General features: G+C 39.3%; 1 protein-coding gene across 1 annotated transcript in view; it reads left to right on the top strand.

Moving 5' to 3' along the window:
- Window positions 1-6,168, top strand: part of LOC139142530 (polycystin family receptor for egg jelly-like) — a 56,510-nt gene extending 50,342 nt beyond the window's left edge. The window contains exons 34-35 of the mRNA XM_070712486.1: window positions 4,009-4,548; window positions 5,167-6,168. Of these exons, the coding sequence (XP_070568587.1) occupies window positions 4,009-4,548; window positions 5,167-5,318 (692 nt within the window). The 3' untranslated portion in view covers window positions 5,319-6,168. The remainder of the gene's footprint in view (window positions 1-4,008; window positions 4,549-5,166) is intronic.
- Window positions 6,169-16,800: the final 10,632 nt, after the last annotated feature.

Here is a 16,800-nt window from a genome sequence, read left to right as displayed (position 1 = left end):
TGATATACCACATGTGGGGATTCATTTTAAAGCTCTTGGCGAAAGAAAACTTTTCACCGGCTTAGTTTTTCGAAATTCGAAAATTTTTATTTTTCTCCATAGAGTTAACACAGGGGTGGCCACCATTTTGAATTTCTAATATCGGTAAATCTTGGGTAATTTGTTTCTCTAGTACAAAAATTTGCACGGTGACCCCCTATTTTTATTCTTGATTTTGAAAGAGAATGATTGAAAGATCCCTTGAGGAAAGTTAGAGCAAAAGTTTAAGTCTTTCACTTTCGAGGTGCATACTACCTTAACTCTTATCCTTATTATTATTATTTATATTATTATTAAAAATTCTTGAAAAACGCACTACACATACGTCACAGTGCGCTGTACAGAACACACAAAAGAATAAGCGATTTGACAAAATACAAGTGTCAGGGATAAAACGCACCACACGAGCAGTCCTGCGGTGAAGAAAATGTACCGCAGAGCATAAACAAATCACTGATAATACAGATTAAAAAGATAGGTTTTCAAACCGCGTTTAAAAGACTCAACATTTCTTGCAGTACGAATCTCAACAGGCAACATATTCCACAACGATGGCGCACACACTGAAAAGGCTCTCTGGCCGTATGCTTTACTGAATTTTCCGCGAGGTGGAATCAGACGCAACTTGTCTGCAGAACGGAGATCTCTGGAAGGAACATATTGCTCTATCAGCTCTGTCAAATACACAGGTGCAAAGCCTCTGATCAATTTAAAAGTAATTAACATAATCTTGAACTTAATACGTGCTTCAACAGGCAACCAATGTAAATCAACTAGTACAGGTGTAATATGATCAAATTTGCGGGAACGGCTGACTAAACGTGCTGCGGCATTTTGAAGAGATTGTAAACGGTGGAGCTGATCTTTGTTAATTCCATACAAGAGACTATTACAATAATCTAACTGAGATGTTACAAATGCGTGGATCAATGTCTCGGTAGTGTCCTGATCGAGAAGGTTACGGATCTTGCCAATTCTATATAATGAGTAGTAGCCATTTCTACAAACGTGGTTTATATGATCAGACATAGCACCATTCCTGTTTAGAATCGTGCCAAGATTACGTACAGAGTTTGAAGGGATGACATCAGTGTCGCCGATCTTTAGGCTAGATAGTCCCGTCGCGTCAGATTTCAAGCGTGACGAGAAATGGACCACTTCAGTTTTGTCATCGTTCAGAATGAGTAAATTTGACTTCATCCAGCTACGTACATCATCGATACATTCCTGAAGAGAGGCGAGTACGTCATCTGGTTGCCTACAAATAACATAGACTTGGGTGTCGTCTGCGTACATCATACAATCGAGACCATGGCCTTCGATGATATCCTCTAAAGGTGATGTATATAGTGTGAAAAGGATTGGCCCGAGTACCGATCCCTGTGGCACACCATACTTCATTGTCGAACTGGACGATGTTACATTGCCGACTTTGACACACTGATTGCGATCTGACAGATATGATCGGAACCAGGACAGCACGGTGCCAGTTATGCCAAATCTTGATTGCAGTCTGTGTAATAGAATGTCATGATCGATCGTATCGAACGCAGCCGACAAATCCAACATGATGAGAATGACGTCCATTTTATCGTTTAGGGCGCGCATGATGTCATTATGGACCCGCAATAGAGCTGTTTCGGTGCTGTGGTTAGGACGGTATGCACTTTGGCGCTTTGAGAACAGATCAAACCTGGTAAGATGGCTATGTAGTTGCTGTGCAACAATTCTTTCAAGAACTTTTGAAAGAAATGTAAGATTAGACACCGGTCTATAGCTCTTCAGCATGTTTTTGTCCAGGTCCGGTTTTTTCAGGAGTGGCCGAATAATGGCGGATTTGAAGTGAGTTGGGACAATGCCTGTCCGGAGCGAGAGCAATTAAAAAAGTCAACTAAGAAAGGTGCGAGGGTGTTGACAGATTTCTTGATAATGTCCGATGGTAAGACATCAAGGTCACAAGACTTCGTGGAGGATCGTTTTATGACTGTCTGTACCTGATCGGCTGTAACCGGATGGAAGTCAGTGAATACATGGGGTGGTGGTAGGATATCATGGGAGTCGACCTGTTGAACTAAAAGTCCGTTTCGGAGCTTCGCTACCTTGGATTCGAAGTAGGTGAGAAATTCGGATGGCAAGTCCGTGAGAGGTATGTTGTTGGCAATGCATTGGTGTTACTTGCATTCGCGTTTGAAAGTTCGCCAACTATTCTAAATAGTTTCCTAGAGTCCGCCTCTTGGATACGACGTCGATGGTACCTGGATTTCACGTCATCACAGCGACGAAAGTATTCAGATCGCACGGAGATGAAAATTTGTCGATCTATCTCAAGCTGTGTATTTCGCCATTTCATTTCTAGACGCCGTAGATTTTTCCTGTGTAGTAGGAGTTCCTCGGTGTACCAAGGTGCACGGACTTTATTGATTATAACTTTGGTAGTAACAGGAACAACATCATCTAACACGTCCGTAGCAGTCGCGTGGAAAAAATTTGATAATATTTCCGGATTGGAGTCGAACGGGTAATCAGAGAATTTGGCTGCCAGCTTGACTTGAAAATCATTGATATCCATCTTCCGATAGTTCCGGCGAGAAGTAGTGACTTTGGAGTTCGGTGGACGCTGTACTTTCATGCTGAAATGGACAAGGCTGTGATCGGAGATGAGAGAATTGTCGATTCTGATAGAATGTAAAAACTGGTCAGCTGATCTTGTGATAAGTAAGTCGAGAGTGTGTCCTTTGATGTGTGTTGAACCATGCACATGCTGCTGCAATCCCATCGACTGAAGTAGATTGAAGAGTTTGATAGTGTCCGGTGAAGTGATGTCCTCAAAGTGAAAGTTAAAATCGCCGGCGATAACAAGATGACCTGGTAGAGTTACGGCGCTTTCAAGCAGAGTTGAAAATTCGGAGATAAATTGATTTATAGTTGCGGTATTCTTCGATGATTTTGGTGGACGATAGATAGTAATAATGTTCAGGAGTTGACTGGATGAACGGAGAGTTATTATTAATGATTCAAATGACTGGTATGCGCAGGACTGCTTTTCAACAACTTGAAGATTAGATCTTGATACGACAGCCACACCACCACCTTTCCGTTTAGCCCTAGGTTGCTGGTTTACGTTGTAGCCGCTGATCGAAGAATGAAACTCCGCCAAGATTGGATCGGACTGACTTTTGATCCAAGTTTCTGTGATTATTAGAATGTCAAGATGTTCCTCGACCAAGGTTGTCGCCACGGCAGCAATTTTCCCGTTCATCGAGCGTTCATTATTTGCTTGAAAACATAAAATTAATCATCAAGCTGCGATGTTTTGAAATAATCGTATTTCTAAATTGACCAAATTAAACAAAAATCGAAAATGCGAGAGCCTTGCATATATATATATATATATATATATATATATATATATATATATATATATATATATATATATATATATATATATATATGAACTACAGAGGATATCCATGACCTGACTTACCTGATTTACACGCACTTGCGACCAACGAATGGAGCTTTATGACATTGTCAACTACCATACGATTATATATATATATATATATATATATATATATATATATATATATATATATATATATATATATATATATATATATATATATATATATATTACTATATATACGATACGATTATATATATACATATATGTACATTTGTTAATAGGCATATCTATATATCTATTTATATATATATATATATATATATATATATATATATATATATATATATATATATATATATATATATATATATATATATATATATATATATATATATATATGGATTATCTTATAAATTCCTTATGCCTATAAACAAATGTACAAATGTTAACGGCGTTCATTGGACAGTATGAATAAGTTATTTCTCCAAAATTAGACCAGTGCTGCAACATATTGACTTATGGTTCTAAAGGGAAAACAAAACTTGTACTTTCAAATCTTTCAGGGACTGGTGAAAACCTGCAAGGCATCGCTGCTCTCAGTGACTTTTTGAACCACGTGATTGCCGGGGTGGCTTTTCTATCAGTCATCCGTTTCCTGAAGCTGCTCAGGTTCAATCGAAGGATGATGCTTATGTCGAAGACCATCAGGGCAGTGGGGGATGATATCATCAGCTATATTGTGCTCATATTCCTGACAAATTCTGCGTGCGCCCACGCTGGCTACTTGGCCTTCAACACCTCCCTGGAGCTTTTCAAGAGCTTCCGAGAAGCGATGGAGCTGCTTTTCATCGTCAGCGTCGGCAAGTTCCCGCGCTTTCAGGGTCACGCCACAGAATCGGCGTCGGCGAATGCAGACATAGTCATTTTCCTTTTCGGATTCTTCAATGTTGCCATCAGGATGAATATCTTCATCGCGATAATAACGGAAGGGTTCTCCCAGGCGAGGGAAGACATGCAAAATACCAAAAACCGCTTTGAGATGTTTGATTACATAACAACACGATTGAAGGATAGAGCAATCACCATGGGCTTTTTGAAGGAAAGTAAGGCTTGTCAATCATTATTCATATAATCTGAAAAGGAACAAAATTACACAAAAGAATACACACTAAGAAATGTACAGTTAAACCTGTCTTTTAGTGGTCACCCTTACAAAGTAGTCACCGCTTTATAAAAGTCACCTTGCAACGATGCCGTGGCACTTTACATGTTAAAAGCCCTCTATAGAACAGCCACATATCATTTGTTGTCAGTGGCTGTACTACATAGAATTGCAACAATCGGTACAAAACCTGTGTACAATGGTCAGCATATCGGCCTCTGAATGATCTCTGCCAAAAATGATTTCAATGGAAAGCAAAGAATGGGTCTATTTTAACTGATTTTGTGGCTGCAAAATGACCTCTTTCAGAAACTAAGTGTTCTGTATTAATTACATTTATTTACGTTTTACGGCATTTAAGCCTAACTTTTACAACAATAACGACTGCCATACAAACTTCTCTAACGGTGATTGATGGCGCATTTTGGTAATTATCAATATCTTTTTTTGTCACAACGGAAACGATAATGACTGGTCAGCGCTAAGAACTAGCCAGCTTTTTGCTACATCTTCAGTCTTTGTCATTCTATATTTATCGGATATTTGATCTCCGTTTCAGAGGAAAGTGAAAGGTTGATAACCGAACCAAGCGAAGAAGACGCCCTGGTGGAGTGTGAAAAGAGAATCATTCATATTGACAACCTTGTCAACAAGTGGATTTTGGAGTACTCGAAATATGAAAAGAGGGCTACACAGATATCACATGTCTAACGTGATTACCTTCGATGTATAATTTGATTGTTCTTAAAATCACCCTCATCAAAATCATCATCACTGTTATCATCATCATCCGCGTGCACCAACATTATCAGCTGGTCTTTAGAAGGGATATGAATTCAGATTTCAATATGAATCAAGGAGTGCCAACGAGCACAACGCAGAAAAACTCTGAAAGTCAAGATTATAATTGAAAAAAGTGGTTTGGATCAGAAGAAGAATGCGACGCGAATGTTGTTCCAACACTGACGAAAGAGAAGAGACGATGAACATAATATATATGGTGACCGACAACCTCAGACAGAGCACAGATATTTGAAAAAGACTAAAGAAATTGTCTTGTCTCAGTGTAAACAAACACACTGGATATGTAGACCGACAATAAGTGAAGGTTTCTAACCACCTTCTCGTAACTAGATATTGTGAAATTTACAGCGTCACCGTGCGCAATGATTGGGTTTTTTTTGGTCACTCCCACGCATACGACACTTTCTTTGATTGCGCGCCTTTTCCAAATAACGGTACAGTAACAGCCAAACCTAAATCACATATAGTTAGATTGATCTGACGTTTGAATGCAGCAACATTTTAAACATACAATATCTCCTGAAAAAGTGGCAATTACCAATTCTCACCCGATCATTTGATATTTCCGTACACCAGCTGAAGGTTGAAGTAGTTAATGGATTCATTGATTTTATCTACGGCTAATGCATGTAAATAGTGAATTCAATTATATAAGAGATAATGACGATAAACCCTATATATATATATATATATATATATATATATATATATATATATATATATATATATATATATATATATATATATATATTAAATAGTGAATTCAATTATATAAGAGATAACTGACGATAAACCCTATAGAGAGAGAGAGAGAGAGAGAGAGAGAGAGAGAGAGAGAGAGAGAGAGAGAGAGAGAGAGAGAGAGAGAGAGAGAGAGAGAGGGTATAGTTAACCACACCCTTACATAATCAAGAATAAAAATCGTGGGTCACCGTGCAAAGTTTGTACTAGGGAAACAATGTACCCACCATTTACCGCTGTTTGAAATTAAAGATGGCTTCAATCCTTGTGTTAAATGTATAGGTGAAAAAGTAAATTTTGATTTGACAAAACTAAGGCGGTGACAACTTCCCTTACTCTAAGACCTTCAAAATTAGCCCCCCCCCCCCCAAATTAGCTGTAGGTCAGAACAGTAAAAGTTTTGAGAGTTTGAATATCTGTCCCCGAGGGGCGTTCCACGTTAATAAATTATTAGTAAACGTGGCGAGGTTAAATATTTCTAACAAATCTTTTACGAGTACCCTGCCAACTTTTACAAACTTTTTACCTCACATTAATGACATGAATAAATTTACATTTGAATGATTTGCAGCTGTACTTCAACTTGGTGCACAATCACGTCGGTAAATGTTGTAAAATGCTCAGTTCTTTAAAATACAGAAAAGATCACACCGGTGTATATATCAGATAACCGTGTTTTGTCATGTATGCAGATAAGTTTTGCCCACTCTTCTGATTACTTTTACTTCTATTTAAGGTAGTATGCACCTCGAAAGTGAAAGACTTCCTTAATAAAACTTTCAGCCATTCTCTTACTGAATCAAGAATAAAAATCGGGGGTCACCTTGCAAATTTTGGTACTAGAGAAACAAATAGCCAAAGATTTACCGATATTTAAAATTCAAAATGGCCGCCATCCCTTTGTTAATTCTACGGAGAAAAAATGAAATTTTCGATTTCGAAAAATAAGCCAGTGAAAAGTTTTCTCACACCAAGAGCTTTAAGATGAACCCCAACAAAGGTATATCAGAAAAGATTTGTAAACGTTTGAGAGTCCGAATGTCGGTCCCCGAGGCACGTTCTAACTTTAAAAAGGTGGAATATCTTTCTTATTTTACAAAGTATCTGCATGTCCTTGGAATACTATCTGTACATGTAATAGCAACACCAATGAAGACTGTATATATCATTACGGGATGTATGATTGTAAATATTATTGTAGACATGGCATTTGTATTAATAAAGTTGACAACATGCTGTCCAGTTCTGTAATGGATGTTCCATAAGCATAATAAAGTTGCACATTTAAAAATCTGAATTATTGCATCTTAATCGATTAAAGTCTTGCCATTGTAAGTATCACGTAATATTAGAGTGTGTGAAGACATTGATAACTTATCACTCCCCGCACCAGAAATCACTTCAATCGAGGGACTTTTCTTGAAAAAGGAACATCGAATCAAATCGTGAGGGAGCAAAGAATTAGGGTTAGGATCCTTTTTAGGGCACGCCTCAATTAAAAAGGTCAAGGGAGTGGACTTCAAGGGGGTCAGTCTGTCCATTATAGACAACGACTTGCAAACTGTGAAAATGAACGCTTGTAATCGGAGACTGTATAGTGTACTTTTACAGCGACATTCATGTGATCAGATAAAAGTTAATATTGCAAATTCAATGCCCTGATCACTAGATGTCTCGAAAGAACGGATGGATCGATGTGTCAGAGTATACATGGGCGTCAGGTGTTGATTCAGATCCACTTAGTTGACAAGGATGCAAACGGGTGCTGGTTGTTCAGATAAATTCATTTATTCTGAATAATTAACAGAGATAACCTTGCATCTTTAAATAGAGTGCTTTGTGTCAAGCTTTCGTCTGATAGACCTTAAGAAGCGACAACAGTAAGAATGCTAGATTCCCGCTGTCATATATAAAATAGGTGGATCATTAGACTAGTTTTGTAGTAACTGACAAACGACACACGTTAATAACTATATACCTTCTATAAAGGCTACACTAGATTCAGTAAAAAGGAACCCAGGTGCTCTTTCAAAGATAAAACGATTCATGCGCTTGTTACCCGAAAGACGATTGAAACTAACTTGGGACGATTGGATCCGCGTACTTTTCAAATTTCTCAAAAGTGTTAGGTGCCCTTTGGCTGATTGTTGCAATATTGCAAATGACTCATAGAAACAAGTGTATAACTTAAAGAGAAAAGCAGATACCTACATTTGCAGCAGAAACCGACATTACCTCACTATCCAATCATCCCAGATTAGTTCCAATCGTGTTCCGACGAAACACGGCCACGTGCCCTTCGCATGCGCCACGTTCCGTACCACGTGACTTGCCAATCTTCCTTAGCCAGGGTAGCACCGCGAAGTAAAATCGGAAAAAGGAACGCCATCATGAAAATTACGTTTATTACTAACGCAGGCCTTTTTAACGTTTCTTACTATCCGACTGACAACATTTTAGCTCAAGTTGCCTCACAAAATAGTTGCAGAACAGCATGGATCTACTAACTACATACAATGATTGCTGCATTCGCTAAGTGACGCGGCACTTGAACCGGAGTCTGTTAAATCTTGAGAAAGAGTACTGGAGAAGAATAAAGTAGATACCTGATATACTCAGTTCATCAGGGAGACAGTTCTAGAGATAGAATCTTTTAAATTAAGCACGATAAATTATACTGTCTCCATCTGCGAGTACTGTCGTTGGTTAGGGGTCCCATGAACTTCAAGATAATGTTTTTTCTTAGCGGGACGGATCGTCAAAGTACCCCCTGTCTGCGAGACCAATAATGATCGACCAATCACTTCGCCGGCAATGGGTGAATGATATCTTGTCTGTCAAATATATGGGCAAGCAACGACATTAATAAAAAAGGTTCGTCTTGCTTTTGCAATTGCCGCTGAAAGAATGCATCGTTTATCTTTTTTTGGTTGAATAAGTGTATTAGCAGCGTATTCGTGGGTTTCTATTTGCAAAAAACCAGAATTTTCGACTGTTTCGAGTTGCATAAAATATGAGGCTCTGATTCACTTAGCCTGTTTGACGTCTTCGTTTATACGGTTTGCGACAATACGGAATGGTTTGAGCCGACGGCAAGAGTCGAAATAGGATGTTTGATTTCATCACACGAAGGTACAAGGAACGCGCCGTCTTGCTGATTAAATAACAGTTTTCCCTTTCAGCGACGTACTTCGTAGTCAGGATTTGCGCTCAAGTGAACAATAAGATTTTTCCCGGTCGTATGTGCAGTTGTTTTGAAAACAGGAAGGCGTGATTTAGCGTCTATCCCAGAATGACAACATACGTCACTGATGTTGAAGTCTCCGCGTGAAAGCGTAAATGCTAAGGAAGACCTGATTTATGAATATGCAAATTGGAGGAGAAGATACAACACTGGCGATTTGTTACTCTCGGTGATATATTCATTCGTCCTCGACAGTACTCATGCGTATACATCCCGCTTGTTCGATGCGACGTTGGGGGGCAGATGACCTCAACAGGGTGCTGAGCGGATTAATCCCAAAAGAACACGTACACATTTCAGATATGTTTTATCCTAACAAAGCGAGCAGTCCGCTAACTGACATATGTCAGCGTGTTTTATTAAAAATTGGTCGAGCGGCCGGACGTGTTTTTGTAATATTCATAGACGCACTGAAAGAATGTTATTCTTAAAAGTCTGGAACGTTCACGAGGAGCGTAACCTTTCAGAGCTCAGCTAAACTCAACCAGCGCTCGTCAAATATGACTCGAAGATAATCTCAAAATGCGGTGACATTTTACTATTACTCTGGGTGGCTCACCCTGATGTCTGATTTCCACTGAGATACCATCGCCTACATGGAAATCAGATTATTGATCACGTTCTGTGATTGTATTTTCTTGTACTCCGCCCTCTTTGCTTTCTTTGATTTCCCACAAGTAATCATGGCGGGGTTCGGGCTAGACTAGCTGTCAGCTATTTCCCGATTCCCCATCAAGCCATTGTTTTGTATTTATTCCTTCTTGTCTTGACATGAAACGTGTCTTTATTTGGTAAATAATCAAACAAATTCAACGTTGCTCTTGCAGTATGCCCCAGTATCCCGAATAATCTACAACTCGGTCACATAGATTTTATGTTTATGTTCGTCGTTGTTATGGCGACTTCCTTTCTCTTTGGAATGTTATTGACGCGCCCGAAAGGATTTATGTCTCTTTTTCTAGCCGAGCAAGATATATTTGACAGATGTGCATTAACGTTGTTTGCGCGCCTTTGCTTAGAAATCTACCTGGAATAGTCAAACTGTACTACCTTACTGGCTGCTCTTTAACAAGTTCCCCGTTAATGTATCAGTAGCTGTAACATTCAACGATTTTCTCTCACTATTTTTATTTTGACTGCAAGCTCATTTTCTTGTTCTAGTTCCCACAGCACGCTGAGAAACATTGCATAGCTTGTCAACTCAGCCTATACATGCGCAGACTGCATTGTCAGTGTTGGTAAGTGAATTCTGGTCCGGACTAAAATTCGAATGTAAACAATGACAGTGCAGTTTACTCGACGGACGGACGCTGTGTTGACAATCTAAAATAGTAGGAGTTTCAACATGCTTTGAGGAGTAGAACATGAACTTGTAATTGGCATAGAAAATAAGAATAGCTAAAAAGCCGTCAGAAGTTACAGCTACTGCGCCTTTAATCAAAATCACATTTCATCGCATAGTCGACGCTGAAAATGACTGAAGTCTTTCAAAATTCTGATAATCCATTTAATAATTGAAAATGGACATATCAAATTAATGTAAATGTGACTATTACGATATTTGCAATATCAGATTAAACGATCACACATATCCATAAAACATGATATCAGTAACAGTAACAGAGACCAGAAAGATAAACGAAAGGATAATATAAAGCGACAGCGATGTGCGGTATCTCTATTCAATAGCCGCGTGCCACGATAACAATGGAGTTACTATACGTTTTATAATGGTTTGACAACAGTGAAAATTTTACCATATGCTTCTAAATTATATTAATCATTTAAATAACAATATATATATATATATATATATATATATATATATTATATATATATATATATATATATATATATATATATATATATATATATATATATATATATATATAACAGTGCAGTCCTGATTGGGCAGGTATGTGCGAAAATACATGCAAAGTTTACCTGCTTCCTTTGCAGTATTAGGATTTGTTCAGTCACAGGAATTGAATGAAACTGTGTACCACCAACTCCGAGACATTCGGCAGCGTTTGGAAGATTTCCGGCTGTTGTGACGGCAATAAGGCCAAAAAAATATATCGTGCTGCTCCGATAACATGGTCTTCAAAAATAGGGTAGGTAGGTCGGCAGGGATTTTTTTTTCCAAAATATTTTTAAATATGCATTTTCAGGGGTTCAGCGCGATCATACACTGGCCTTCCAGAAAAATGTATCGTACATATGAAAGGAAAAGAAAACATAAAAGACATCCCCGTCGAACGCGTGATTTTACTTTTTTTTTCTATAATTCTTTTACTTCCATGTTTACGTAGCTCTAAAAAGTTTAGGGTCGGCAGGAAAAATTAGGGTAGGTCGGGTTATCGGAACAGCACATTTTTTTTTTTCGGCCCAAGCATCTCACACTGCCCGTTTGATTGGCACTGACAGTACTGTTGTGTTGATGTGATAACGGCATAGTCCACACGCATCAAACTAATTTTTAACCATGAATAGGAGCTGATAGCAACTTTACTGTCTTTCAAATTGAATAATCACGGTTGGAAAGATTACAGTCGTATCTCTAGCTGATATAAACTCTCAATGGTTCTACTCCGGAATAAAAAGGACGCGATGCGTACGCGCCGTTCTACATACTCAGTACGCCCAAATAATCACGTGATGCCGGTACAAACAAACCCACATGTGTACTGAACGCGTATGGAAATACACGTACGTCTGTGCGCGTTTGCGCACATGGCTTTGTTTGTACCGTGGTCGATTCGAATTCCGGGTTTGGCCTATTCTTTTTTATTGTCACAGATTTTTCTCATTTTCACTCGGGTAACCTGAACGAGACGTCAGAACCTTAACGCGCAAATGTCATCGTGCACCGGCCACGTTTATGCGTGGAATTAAACGAGCAATTCAAACTGCATGTCGTGTAATTTCCTCATCTCGATTAAATTTTTTCGTTGAACACTACTGACTGATGCTAATAAATCCACTATGCAGTTGGTATTTCGAAAATAGAGTGTCTCTGTGCTACAATAAAAAAGCGATCTTAAATGTCAGCAGGCATACTCGCGAATACGGCACGCATTGATAGAAAAACCAGACCCCAAAAATTAATCACAATTAACGATCACACCATCTTACCTTAGCATAAAAATCAAGTATGTTGCGTTCATATAACACATTACTTTGAGATTTAACATGACTGATTACGTCAGGTTTTGATAAAAGCATTTTAACTGCCACTTGTAAGGCGCGTGCTCTATAGTTCACACGACGCAACTCGTAAATGGAAACTCAGGTTGAAAGTGTTTTGAGTGTTACTGTAAGTCCGCCGAGTGACGATATTCTCCCTTGAGAGCTGACAGATGACGAGAGTAATTGCAGTTTCGCTCAAATTCCTCTTTTCAAGACACATCGACTTGTTTCTCTTCACGAAGTAAGTACCCGCCAGCGCATCCCTTTGTCAGCGGAATGACACTCTGAAAGCCCGTCTCACACTTGAATGTCGTCGGATGAGTGATTCAAACGACTACACAGAATACTTATGTATAACGCGATGAGTTGCATACGTGCAAATTTCCCAGTCCTCAAACTTTTTTGGAACGGAACAACTCTGAATGTTGCTTGATGATATGTGATTATCACATCTGTACTTGTCCAGTGGTGAAATCTCCACAAATTCCGTTAAAAGTCTCGCTTAAAGAAGAATTTTTACCTATATTTTTTTTTCGATTTCTCACCAAATTCATTTTGTCTGAACCGAACTGAATGTAATTTGTGGTCGCCAATGTTACAGAATTGCGAGAATATTACATGTTCCTAAATCTTTGAAGTTTCTTGTACAGTTTCAAGTGCCTTTTTTTCTTCCATGGCGATGTTGTACCCTTCTTTCATGCGCGTCACTACAAACTGAAATATCTGAGTCCACAGCTCCCTCGTGTGGTTTGTATAATGATGACCCGTTAGTTCCAGATCCCAGACGAACTGCATACTGGCGAAATAGCTGGTGAAATAATCCACTTGAAATCCGTCAAATTTCACGTGCTTCTTCCCAAGATCTATGAACAGCTCTGTCACCTCGCCGTCCAGCGACTCCAGGTTTTCTACGCAGGCGCCGACGGCGGACATGAATCTCCGAGAGTGCATCTTGAACGTTTCGTTCTGGGAGAGAATGTCGTTCGGTATGTAACGGAACGGGAACAGGTTCTTGACGGCCGGGTTGATGGAGAAGATCTGCAGGAACACTTGCCCACCGTTGCCGGTCGTGTCACACGCCAGCTTCGGCCAAGTTCGTCTCAACTCGTGGATTTCCTCCTGCGTGAACCTCGGCGCCTTGGACATGACAAATTTGCCGGCATTCGTCTTGACAACTTTGCCATTGGTCGCCATGGCAATGGATTCCGCACATCCCATACCTTTAAGATCACTTTTGGTTTCTATGGATGTAACGAGGAAGAAATTAATTGCAATCTGCTTCTCCTTGAGCGTTCCCGTTGTTTGTCGATGGATAGGACGAGTCAGGCTTTCTCCTTTGCTTTGTGGCTTCAAGGGAGAGAAATACCGGAATCAGGCAGTGATATCAATAGCTTTCCGAGGGAGCACGAGATGTAATTCACGTATAACTACATCTTAATCCGTCATAGGAAAACAGTAAACGTCGCCACATCAAGGACAGACACAGCTGGGATCCACAGTTGGGTTCCTCACTCAACTCACGGGTGGCACTGGTAACATCGTACTGATGTAAAAGCTGAGCTAAGTCACTCAATCCAGTCACAGCACTCCCCCGTCAACTGCCCTGTGCCACCTGGGCAGAACAATAGTTTCGCCTCGAAAAGGTTTTCGACGAGAGACTAGAAATAAAATAGCCAGGAGGAGAACACGAAGACTTTCCAGATCTTTACTTCGATCGATAATGCCTTTAGTCCGCGTACGCTTCTCAGCCCTTGACCCAGAATGGTGTGATTTTCAAATCAGATAGAGGATCGCTCGCCGGATCGTCAAGACACGCCTCATATTTTTCCTTGACGTATGATCATGGTTACATACGTGCGGATTTGACGGTAGACGAAGCCTATTAAAGGGATAATTTACAGGGTTGAAAGCCTATTGTTGGTCTCTCCTTACACGCGGCAGATGCTGTGAAATCGAAGGCACACGCACAGCCGGTCAGGCGGGTAAACTGTAGGTACATTTATCATGCAAAGCTTTAGTGAGAGATTATAACTCTGTAGTGAGGACATTGCACTTACACTTACAGCTACAGATTACCATCACCATGGAAATCACTGTCGAATGATTACTTTGAAATATACACCGTAAAAAGGAGACATTTCAGCTGAAAGTTTAATTCGAAATAATGATTATTTGAACAAAACTTACCAACCGAAAGGTTATGAAAGCATTCCTTGTCAAATCCGTTCGCTCGCATGAATACATAAGCTTACTCCAGATTGACAGTGTGTGTATTTCATAGTTGAACAAAGGAGAGTAGAAATGTATTCATTTATCGGTTTGATCGTCTAAGGTGTGTTTAACCCTTTCACCACCATGGTTCGGCCCAAACCAATTGTTATCAATGGTTACAGAGGGCCTGATTAAAGGGAATAGGGGTGTGTACAGGCTGAGTTGGATCTTTGTCTGCAGCGTGAATGAAATCTTTCAGGCATGCTGTCATAATTACAACACTCTCATTCGCGAACGATTGTACTTATAGTTGACGGTAACAAGTTCTAGATTCTTCAGTACACGTATAAATGCGCTTTCTTTCTGGAAACACCTTGAACACTATACAGACTCCTACAGCGTGATTTCTGTCTTATTTAGTCACAAATGCTAAGCTGTATACATTTTCAATTTAAAACTGATGGTGACGCGAACTGCATGACTGTGGGCAGACTGTGACGTCACTGGGTGTCAAGTCTCAATTTCGACGGCACGTTCATATATCATAGATCGCTGATTGGCATTGTGAAGACGTTGACGACAACGGTGACGATGTAATATATATCTGTATATCTGCGCCTTTATGAATTTTTCATTTCATATCGCCAGACGTCATCAATATTTAAGTCTTACCGGATTAACGTATCAACAGCAATATATGTCGTGTCGGTGTTGATATGCCAACTCATCCCTGGCCCTTGCCAAGCGTGACCGGTAGATTTTGTTCGACTTAATAAAAAGACATTATAGTGTACAAGATTCATATAGTATGCAATTATGTTAATATATCAGACATATTGACACCGAGATATGGATCTACACCAATCGAGTGTCTTGTTTCTGAAATTATTCCCACATCAAAAATACATATAGCATGGTGATTTGTTACTCACAGCACAGCCCCAGACTAATCAGCTAGTTGTGTTTGCTGGGAGTCAATGAACGCATTTGGCAAGTTCAGCTCTATTGCGTGATCCATGAATCTTGAAAGGTAGGGTGATCACGTGGGTTTTGTATTATTTCACGGAGTGATCGTACAACGTCCATATTTCATGTGAAGTAATTTGGCGACACATAATGTTGTGTAACTCACGATTATTTGTACATTCATGTTTAGCCCATATTTATTAGTGCAATATAAAGTGAAACAGCCATCTCCTAATTAATACAACAACAACATCATATTACATAGTTTACAAATAAAACAATGAAAATATGTCTAAAAGTCACAGATATTTTGGCTTTAGATGACTTAAACTGGTCCAATATTACTTCACGCACGAGAGCCAAATTTCTAGCTCTCTGCGCATTGATCGATCTGTACGTCCACCTCGCCTTGTATCTTATTTGCTCATTCAAGTGTAAAACTTTCAGCACAAAAGGGATTGTTGGAAACTGCCAGAAGCTATCATCGTATTATAGCAATACGTTTGCCCAAATTGAAGTACGCCGTTGCGACACAATTAATTACGATTTTGCGGACATTAAAAGCCTAATTAGCTTTATCTTTTTGCATTTTGCTTAACCTCACCCTAAAAATATCAGCCAATCTTAGAAGATATGTTTTATTCCAGTTACTAAGAGATATTGTCTTTGACAATATCACTATTTCAATTCTTTTGGATGGATTCATTTGTTTTAACTCAGTCTTTGTGCACTTACTCACTTCGGCTACTTTTGACTTGCAATACGAATATTGAAGTTGTACATTCGTCGCCCATCTTTGATAAACGTTCGATGGTCACACTTCGGTCAGCATTTTATATAGGTTGTTTTTGGTTTCAAACCATCCTTCCGAAACACGCGCGAAAAGATACAGCTGATCTTTATGAACATTTTAAAAATAATTTAGCAACTTGTTCTTGGGAGAATACTATATAAGTGACTGCGAATCGGTCACTGAAATGTTATGAAATGTTGGTAAATACAGCGGTTTTGAATGGCGAAGGACGGAGGGAACGACAC

The sequence above is a fragment of the Ptychodera flava genome, chromosome 10 (genome assembly GCF_041260155.1).
Source record: "Ptychodera flava strain L36383 chromosome 10, AS_Pfla_20210202, whole genome shotgun sequence".
Taxonomy (NCBI): Eukaryota; Metazoa; Hemichordata; class Enteropneusta; family Ptychoderidae; genus Ptychodera; species Ptychodera flava.
Note: the sequence above shows the minus strand (reverse complement) of the source record. Positions and strands in the feature narration are given on the sequence as shown.